The 9,951-nt window shown below is 48.5% G+C and overlaps 1 protein-coding gene across 1 annotated transcript; it reads left to right on the plus strand.

Annotated features, from left to right (window-relative positions):
* Positions 1–1,594: 1,594 nt before the first annotated feature.
* Positions 1,595–5,762, plus strand: ARF6 (ARF GTPase 6). The gene has a single exon (XM_077324099.1). The coding sequence runs from the start codon at positions 2,239–2,241 to the stop codon at positions 2,764–2,766; it is 528 nt and encodes a 175-aa protein (XP_077180214.1). The 5' UTR covers positions 1,595–2,238; the 3' UTR covers positions 2,767–5,762.
* Positions 5,763–9,951: the final 4,189 nt, after the last annotated feature.

A 9,951-nucleotide genomic window follows, 5' to 3' on the forward strand; every position in this document is an offset into this window, starting at 1 on the left:
CTGTTGTCAGCCCTCCAAAGGAACTGTTGGTCCCTATGCAAGATAGGAAAGTGGACTAGATGGACCCTCACTGCTCTAACTCAGAAGAGTTGGGTCTGATAGACAGCTTTTCTCCCGAAGGAGTCTCAAAGTGGCCTTCCTGTTCCTCTTCCCAAAACAGACTCCCTATGAGGTAGGTGAGGCTGAGAGAGCCCTGATATTACTGAAGAAGAGTTGGTTTTTATATGCTGCTTTTCTCTACCCGAAGGAGGCTCAAAGCGGCTTACATTTGCCTTCCCTTTCTTCTCCACACAACAGACACCCTGTGAGGAAGGGGAGGCTGAGAGCCCATGAGATTACTGAAGAAGGAGAAGAGTTGGTTCTTAGATGCCACTTTTCTCTATCCGAAGGAGTCTCAAAGCGGCTTATAGTTGCCTTCCCTTTCCTCTCCCCACAACAGACACCCTGTGAGGGAGGGGAGGCTGAGAGAGCGCTGAGATTACTGAAGAAGAAGAAGAAGAGTTGGTTCTTAGATGCCGCTTTCCCCTACCCGAAGGAGGCTCAAAGAGGCTTCCAGTCGCCTTCCCTTTCCTCTCCCCACAACAGCCACCCTGTGAGGTAGGTGAGGCTGAGAGAACTCTCTCAGAGAACTGTGACTGGCCCAAGGTCACCCAGCTGGCTGAACGTGGGGGAAGAGCAGGGAATCAAACCTGGCGCGCCAGATTAGAACTCTTTGTATTGTTCCTGTTTGATGTAAAAGCACCCTGAGCCTTCGAGGAGGGTGATATATTAAATAGTAAATAAATAAATGTCTGCATTCCTAATCACTACAGCAAGCTGGCACCGTGGCTCCTTTCTGGGTATTGTATTCCAGGAGGTCTCCAGGCCTCATCTGGAGGTTGGAAACCACTGCCAGTGAAAGCCCTCAAATCAAGCCAGAACTCCTCCGAGGTTTGGGATAGGCAAGATAAGCTTTGCGGGAGAGCAGCTGCAAACAGCTGGAGGAAAGCTGTCATGCTTTTTCCCGGGGGGGGGGAGATTTGATCCGTTTGTATAGATCTGCTTATTTTATTGCAGGCCCATTACGAAAAGCTACGGAGCCGACGCATTGAATGACGTCAATCACGCGGGATCTCCTCATAGAGTTGGCCTCGCCTCGACTTTGCACGCGTGCGCAATTAGCGCCCGACTCCCACAGAGGTCTTCCAAAGAGCATGCGTCCAACCGCGAGGCCACGTTAGGTGAGGACGCCAATACGCATGCGCTATCATTCCGGGCACTTGAGGTAAATTTTACCCGGAGGTGCCTCAGTTCTTCCGGGATGGCTTGGCACCGAAGCTGCGCAAAGAAGCTTTAACGAGTGGTGCGCCTGCGCTTCGGCTACGCTCTCACGCGCACGTGCAAAAAAAAAAAAAAAAAAAAAGAGCCTTTCTTCCTGCGTTTGCGCAGTTGGCCTCGGCGGTTCCGCGCGCATGCCTCCCGACAGGCGAGCGATTGTGAGACTGGCGAGGGCGTGGCAGAGAGGCGGGGCCGAGCAGGGGCGGGCGCGCGGGCGCCGCTCAGTACGCACGCGCAATGCCGGTCCCCTCCTCCCACTGCGCAGGCCCGTTCCCCGTCGCTCCGGAGGGAAAGCGGCGCGCGTGCGCACTCCCCTCGGCGCGCGGGGCGGTGCCTCTTTCGCAGGAGCCCGTCAGGCGAGCTGGCCGCGCATGCGCCCTGCAGCCGGCCGCCGCCGTGAGCCAGCCGGGGAGTTTCGTGAGGGAAGACGCGAGGCGGGCCGGCGGGGAGGCCGCCTCAGGAGAGCCCCGCCGAGGGGCGAGGACCGGACCCGGCGCCCACGCAGGTAACCCCGGCGGGTGGGGGAGGCCCGCCGACCCACCGCCTTTCCCGCGGCGCGGACGGAGCCTTCGGCGGAGGGACGGACTGACTGACCGACTGACGGGCCGCCGCCCTTCTCGCTCCCCTCAGCCGCCCGCGAGGCAGAGCCGTTGGAAGCCGGGGGGCGCCAGGGCCTGAGGGGCGCCGCCGCGACCAACCGCCTTCCGCAGGCCACGCCCTCCCGACAGGCCACGCCCCCGCGGTGGGCGGGGCTGGTCTCCCTGCGCTCTCCTCGGGGCAGCCTCAGCTCACCCCTGTGGGGCCCTTTCTGGAGGGGAGGCAGGTGGGGCCCTCTTGGGGTGCCCATAGGACCCCCACGCCCTCCCAGGGGTCTCCGGCTGCCGCCCCCCTGTGGATGCCTGCGCCTCCCCGGCCGCCATCATGGGCAAGGTGCTGTCCAAGATCTTCGGCAACAAGGAGATGCGGATCCTGATGCTGGGCCTGGACGCGGCGGGCAAGACCACCATCCTCTACAAGCTGAAGCTGGGCCAGGCGGTCACCACCATCCCCACCGTGGGCTTCAACGTGGAGACGGTGACGTACAAGAACGTCAAGTTCAACGTGTGGGACGTGGGGGGCCAGGACAAGATCCGGCCGCTGTGGCGGCACTACTACACGGGCACGCAGGGCCTCATCTTCGTGGTGGACTGCGCGGATAGGGACCGTATCGACGAGGCCAGGCAGGAACTGCACCGCATCATCAACGACCGGGAGATGCGGGACGCCATCATCCTGATCTTCGCCAACAAGCAAGACCTCCCCGACGCCATGAAGCCGCACGAGATCCAAGAGAAATTGGGCCTGACTCGGATCAGGGATAGGAATTGGTATGTTCAGCCGTCCTGCGCCACCTCGGGTGACGGACTCTACGAAGGGTTGACATGGCTAACGTCTAACTATAAATCCTAATGATTACTTAATCGAAACACTATTAGTCTTCAAGAGAGTTCAGAGGGGGGGAGAATAAATACTGTGGCTTCACAGAAAAGAATTCTTCATATTAAAATGTTCCAAAATTAAGCACCCGTAGGATTATGATTGCTCAACTTTCCTCCAGTTACCACCCTCTTCTGCGCACTTGACTGGATCTCCCGTTCAGTACAATTCTTGCTTGGTGTTAAAATGCTCTAGTCTTCGACTGTGAATGAACACAAGCGCTAATTTCTCTGGCAGACCTCTAGCAGGGAGGGAGGACATGAGTTATAGCATTTCTCCCCTCTTGAGAGAGCCCTGGTCCTGTTAGTGTGACTTAATTTGTTTGAGTCCAGGGGCTGAGATATCACTTTTTAATACATGCTTTCTGATTCTACTTCCCACCCTCCATTATCATTGGCTGTAGATTTGCTTCTTTTTGCATCCCTGCAGAATATGTTGGTAGGTTTCTGTTATCTAGTAAACTGCAAACCATTGTTTATGAACAAACTGCATTCTGTTCTCTTTACGGCAAAAGTGTACTTGTAATTAAGAGCATAAAGATACGATCTTGTTTATCGTCATTGATAGTTAGAAAGATACCATTTGGGATAAAGGTGTGCGGTTTCTTATCGGGCCTGGTATTTACTAAGCCCGACGTGGATTAATGCAAAAACCATGACAAAATGCTAGCTGTAGAGAGTTATGAGCCAAGTACTGTGCATGATTAAGGGTGCAAATAAGGTTCCATTCTAAATAGCAAACACATGCAGGGTGATACAAGACGGCTGTCAAACCTGTAGTTCCTGTATTTTATAGTGTAAGGTTAATTTTTCAGCTGCCATATTAAGTAGTTACATTCCTCTTGGTGCAAAATGTTTTATTTCCATAAGACACAGCAATAATTTGTAAGCATCACTGTGGGACATGTGAAGGTTTTTCTAGAAAAAAACAAGCAAACACACTATTCCTGTCTTATAACAGTAGATAAAATGGCAGTATCCTAATTGGTCTGAATGCTTCTAAAGTGAAATACTTTTAGGGTTTTGCTTTGCTTCTCAGACACATCCTTAACAGTGTTGGGAACTGTGTCTTCTCCCATATCATGATTTGAATATGCCGTTCTTAGAACGCATTGCAACATCATCAGACTGAAAGCCAGGGGTGGAGTGATCTTGGCTTGCAGACCTCATCAACTTAGGTGAACTAGCTGAGAAACTGGCGTCTGGGAGCCCCCTCCCTTTCACCTCCTGCAAAGCTGTTTGTTCAGGTAGTTAACAGCCAAGTTCTGAGCTTCTGTTCTGGGACTACTTTAGTTGACCTGTGTTGGGCTCCTTAACCCCCAAGTCCCATGCGCTGTTACTCCACTCTAAGCCCACTGAAATTGATGGGCCCAGATGGGTGCAACTGCAGAGGATTGTGCTCTTGGTTTCACAAAGCCCTTTGGAAGAGTAGCTCACGAGCGTGGGACAGAGAGAGAGCAAACGACTATGAATGTAAACCTGCCAGGTTTCGTTCTTCAAGGGCAGGCATCTTTTGCCATATTGCAGCTTTTACATACGTCTGATTTTCTTTTTTAGTTGTTACGTGGTCGGGTGGGGAAATGATTGTGAATTCAGGTTAGCATAAAAATGGTTCCAATCAAGTATTATTCATACTGGGTGCGTAAATGTAAAGCAGCTGGTTCTTATTCAGCCTTAAGGATTAATTTCAGATTTCCTCAAGGAGTAAAACTCATCTGAGGAATTTTAGGAATGTATTGCTACAAAACCAGAAGAAAATTGCTTTTTTCTAAAGGGTATAAGTTTAAAATTGGGGCATTATCCTACACTTCTACAGTGTTGATTTTGCTATTAAAATTGCCGACTCTAGAGCTTGTACCAAAGATGTTTATCGGGGTAAAACTGAATTCTTAGCGTCGTGTAACAGAAAATTTAACTCGGGCTCTGGTTCTGAATGCGCTTATAAGGTAGCTCCTATAACTTTCTTTAATCTCCCAAATCTAATGGGAAAGTTTACTTAAAATTAGGATCAGAGCAATACAATTAAATTAATTATAAGAAATACAGCCGTTGTTCAGAAATAGCTCTACTAAAGTTTTTCTTTTTAAGTCTGCAAAAAAAGAAATGAACAGAATTGCTACATTCTGTGTTCAAAAACTAATTTTTCTTCCGGGCAACATTGATAAAGAGTGGTGATGCAAAACAAAAAGCCTGTAAGGAGTTAACCGTTTTCTTCTGGAATAACTAAAGCCAAGCACAAAGTAGTTGCCTAAACTGGAAAACTTGAAGATCTGTGAATGGTTCTCAAACTTTGTTGTAAATCTTAATTGCAGTGAAAACATGGCTGGTTTTACCTTTGGTGTTGAATTTCTTGTAATCCTTTTCAATAAACCAGGGGCAGAATCAAATCATCATACATCTTCTGCGTTTAGTGGAATTCATAATGGTGTACTTTTTTTCTTCTTTTCCACACCGAAAAAATATTCTGGGGATATCAGTTTTGTGGGTAAAAAGAATAAACTTGATTTTTTTTTAAAGAAGTCTCCAGTTTGGGTGAAAACCATGAAGTCGAGTGAAATGTGTGGTAAATGCATCGAAGAATTTTTTTCTACCCAGCAGAAGTTATAAAAGGGTATCATTTTAAATGTCCTTTTAAAAAGAACCAGGGTATTGTCATTCTGGCTCAACATAGCGATCAAAACAATGGCTTTAGACATTTCTCTACATCTTGCAAGATTAAATGCAATCTGTAAGGTTTCCAGTCCTTAAAAAGAATGATTCAGTACATCTGAGTTTCTATGTTCATGTGACTCTTATAAAGTGCAACTGAATGCATTTTTGAATGGCGTTAACTTTGTCTGATAAGTGAATGAGTCTGTAGACTGTGATCTCCCTGAATAAAGTAAACAGGATTTTTTTTTGTGTTCACAATATGGTTGTAGTGTTGGTAAAAGAACTAATAAGCCGAAAATAAAGCAATTATACAGTGCAGCTCTCCTGTTATGATTGAATGTAAGAGAACAATGGATAACCAGATTCCTGTTTCTGGACATCTCCTTCCTCTAGTAGCTTCTGAAAAGTCCGTCACAAGGATGTTTCCTGATGGAAGGGAGGGTATTGGGGACTTCTCGTTAGCTGAAATGTAACTAAATGTTTTTGTTTGATTCAAGAAAACCTCTGATTCCACATCCTTTTCTCTGATTAAATGTACCCAATTATATGGATCACCGTTTTAAGGATCATGGAGTGTTCAAAGAAAAGGAAAAATGTTGGTTCTTATGTCGCTTTTCTCTACCCGAAGGAGTCTCAAAGCGGCTTCCAATCACCTTCCCTTTCCTCTCCCCACAACAGACACCCTGTGAGGGAGGGGAGGCTGAGAGAGCCCTGAGATTACTGACGAAGAAGAAGAAGAAGAAGAGTTGGTTCTTATATGCCACTTTTCTCTACCTGAAGGAGTCTCAAAGTGGCTTCCATTCGCCTTCCCTTTCCTCTCCCCACAACAGACACCCTGTGAGGGAGGCTGAGAGAGCTCTGATATTACTAAAGAAGAAGAGTTGGTTCTTATATGCCACTTTTCTCTACCTGAAGGAGTCTCAAAGTGGCTTCCATTCGCCTTCCCTTTCCTCTCCCCACAACAGACACCCTGTGAGGGAGGCTGAGAGAGCTCTGATATTACTAAAGAAGAAGAGTTGGTTCTTATATGCCACTTTTCTCTACCTGAAGGAGTCAAAGCAGCTTACAATTGCCTTCCTTTCCTCTCCCCGCAACAGACACCCGTGAGGTGGGTGGGGCTGAGCTAGCCCTGAGATTCCTGCTTGGTCAGAACAACTTTCTCAGTGCTGTGGCAAGACCAAGGTCACCCAGCTGGTTGCATGTGGTGGAGGAGCATGGAATCAAACCCTTCTCGCTAGATTAGAAGTCCGCACTGCTAACCACTGCACCAAGCTGGCATATTGGGAGAAGCTATTTAAACAATAGGAGGGGTTCTGCCTCTGTGGCATGCAGGAGGTCCCAGCTTCGGTCCTCAGCATCTCCAGCTAAAAGGATCGGGTAGCAGCGGACGTGAAAGAGCTTGACCCAGAATCCGCCATCAGTCTGACTAGATAGCGCTAACCCTGATGCATCAGTGGTCGGACTCAGTGTAAGGCAGCTTCATATGTTCAGCAGCCTGGTACTTTAAGCCGTGCTTCAGAAATAAAAGATGAAAGACAATGAAAAGGAGTAGGAGTGCTGCTGAGTGAAGACCGTCGGGATTTTGAGATGGAAAGAGCAGAAAGAGGCTGCAAAAGAAAGAAACCACTGAGTGGATTCTGCTACCAGAAGGCAACAGAAGCACAGTTCCGTTTCTGAGCTGTTCCTGTAAGCGTGTAGAAATGGGTACCTGCAGGGCGATCCGTGCCATGTTGCACTTGAGGGTGTACGTGCCCAGAACGGCGGTCCTTCATGACTCAGTGGAACAGGCTTCCTCGGGAGGTGGGGGGTTCTCCATCTTGGGAGATTTCTAAGCAGAGGCTGGAGAGCCATCTGACGGGGAGGCTGATTCTGTGCAGGTTCAAGGGGGTGGCAGGTGACAGTGGATGAGCGATTAGGATATGAGTGTCCTGCATAGTGCAGGGGGTTGGACTAGATGACCCAGGAGGTCCCCTCCAACTCTATGATTCTGTGATTCTAAATTCCGTCTAAACCTCCGGAAGAAGTTCCTGATAGTTAGAGCGGTTTCTCAGTGGAACAGGCTTCCTCGAGAGGTGGTGGGTTCTCCATCTTCGGAGATTTTTAAACAGGCTGGAGAGCCATCTGACTGAGAGGCTGATTCTGTGAAGGCTCAAGGGGGTGGCAGGTGACAGTGGGTGAGCGAGAGGGTTGGGAGTGTCCTGCATAGTGCAGGGGGTTCGACTAGATGACACAGGAGGGCCTTTCCCACTCTATGATTCTATGACTGGAGTCCAATGTAGGTTCTTGCTCAAGATTAAAGGTGTGGGAGACCTATGCAAATAAGTATGAGCTGAAGATGAAATGGAGGATTATGATTTGTTTGGTGAGGCCCTTCAGCTTGACAACTACTGAAGTGCTTTACGTGAGTTCTAAAACCAGCCTCAAGGCATGCGTCTACATAAAGCTGCCTTCTATTAAATCGGAGCATCGGTCCATCAAGGTCAGTATTGTCCACTCAGACTGGCAGCAGCTTTCTAAGGTCCCTGGCTGAGGTCTTATCACCTATTGCCAGGTTGTTTAAAACTGGAGATGCCGGGGATTGAACCTGTGAGCTTTCTGCAGGCCAACAGATGCTCCACCACTAAGCTTACAGCCCCTCCACATAAAAACTCTTGCAGCTTCCCTTATGTAAAAATCAGTAGAAATGTTCTAAATAGGTTGGCTCAGCTGACAGGAGTACTTGATTTTTAGAAATATGACTATTTTGTTAATCGATTCTGTACTCCAAGTGAAGATATCAAGGATCAACGCAAAATTTTAAAAAGTATACCCAGCTTGGTGTGGTGGTTAGGCGCGGCAGCTTGCTAATCTGGAAAGCTGGGTTTGATTCCCTGCTCCTCCTCCATGTGCAGCCAGCTGAGTGACCTTGGGCTTGTCACAATCCTGATAGAGCTGTTCTCACAGAGCAGTAACCTCAAGGCTTTCAGCCTCAACTGGGTGTCAGTTGTAAGGCGAGGAAGGGAAGGTGATTATAAGCCGCTTTGAAATTCCTCCGGGCAGTGAAAAGCAGGGTATAAAAACCAACTCTTCATGCACAAACAATTTCTAGTACATTGTCCTCTCAGTTGAAAAACTGATTTGTTAATAGTCTTTCCCCATATTTATTTTGTGCTCCCTACCAGTGATTATACATAAACGCTGAAAAGACATGTGATGCTCAGTCGGATGAACTCCAGAGCATTTTTGGAGGGTGGGAACAATTATACAGTACAGTCGCAGTGTTATATGTTTTGCTTCTTGAAAATCAGTTTGCTATGTTCGTTTACTTAAGACCTGCCTATAATTTGAGCTTGATGTGCACGAGAGAGAATGCTGTGCTGAACTGCACAGCTTCCGAGATAAGAACTGCTCAGAACAGGAAACGGTCACTTCACAAGGTTGCTTTTAAAAAACAACTTATTGTACTGCTGACAATGCCACGTTGGGCTGGCCGCTTAGGGCCCGTTTGTGCACGCAAGCCCATCCAATTTCACGAGGAATAATGACGCGACGCTTGATGGCTTTCGGTCAGGTGTGCACATGGTCTGTTGGGAACTGAATTTTTTGAAAATCTGGTGGCTGGAGGTTCTGTATTTGCCCGTGACGCCGTCTGACGCTGCAGGGAAGAAAGGATAAGGGCGCTTCTGAGAATTCCTCCTAAATATGGTGGGTCGTTTTTGACTGGAATGTATTAAGGCATTAAGTTCGTTATTGGACTAATACACGCTTTCTCAACCAGGGTTTCACAAAACCTTAGGAAGGATTCCTGAATGGATGGGAGTGAATTAATGTTAAACATTTATTACGTGATATGACCACCTACGGTCATGTTCATCTGCCCGCCCCTCCCCAAAGGGCCAATGGTAGGCCTGGAGGGGATGGGAAGGGGAGGGGCCTTGGGTGGGCGTGTCCACAGCTCTGCTTCCCAGCCATATTCTGCATGACCGTGACACTTCGGGGGATTTTCGATGCCTGAAAAATATTTCAGGGGTTTCTCAATGTTAAAAAAGTTGAGAAAGGCTGGATTAGTGGCTGTTTTTGGAGCTCTTGTGGCATCTTGTGGGGTCGGTGTCCCCTTATTCAGGCCACGCAGCTTTTTCTCTGGCCGCCCCTGTCATGGATGGGGATCCAGCATTGCAGTGCCATGTAGGCTGCAGGCCGCCGCACTGCGTCCGTGCTTCCGCTGGGCTTCCATGTTCCGCTGATGACAGGGCTTTGTATGGATGGACTCAAATGAATCTCCAATTATTTGGTTTTGCAAAAAGTCGAGATGAAAAACCAACGTTGCCCAGGAGTGCAGCCGGTTCCCACTTATGCCTCTGCTGATAGGGCAGTAGCCAGGTGGGCTCAAGTTTTTCAGGACTGGCTTCGACCTCTTGAGAGGGAAGAAGGGCCCACAGCTTCTCTTCAATTTATTTGTCAGTTTGGCCAGCTTGGTGTCGTGGTTAGGAGTGTGCAAGTCTAATCTGGCAGCCGGGTTTGATTCCCA

Source organism: Paroedura picta, chromosome 2 (genome assembly GCF_049243985.1).
Source record: "Paroedura picta isolate Pp20150507F chromosome 2, Ppicta_v3.0, whole genome shotgun sequence".
Lineage (NCBI taxonomy): Eukaryota > Metazoa > Chordata > Lepidosauria > Squamata > Gekkonidae > Paroedura > Paroedura picta.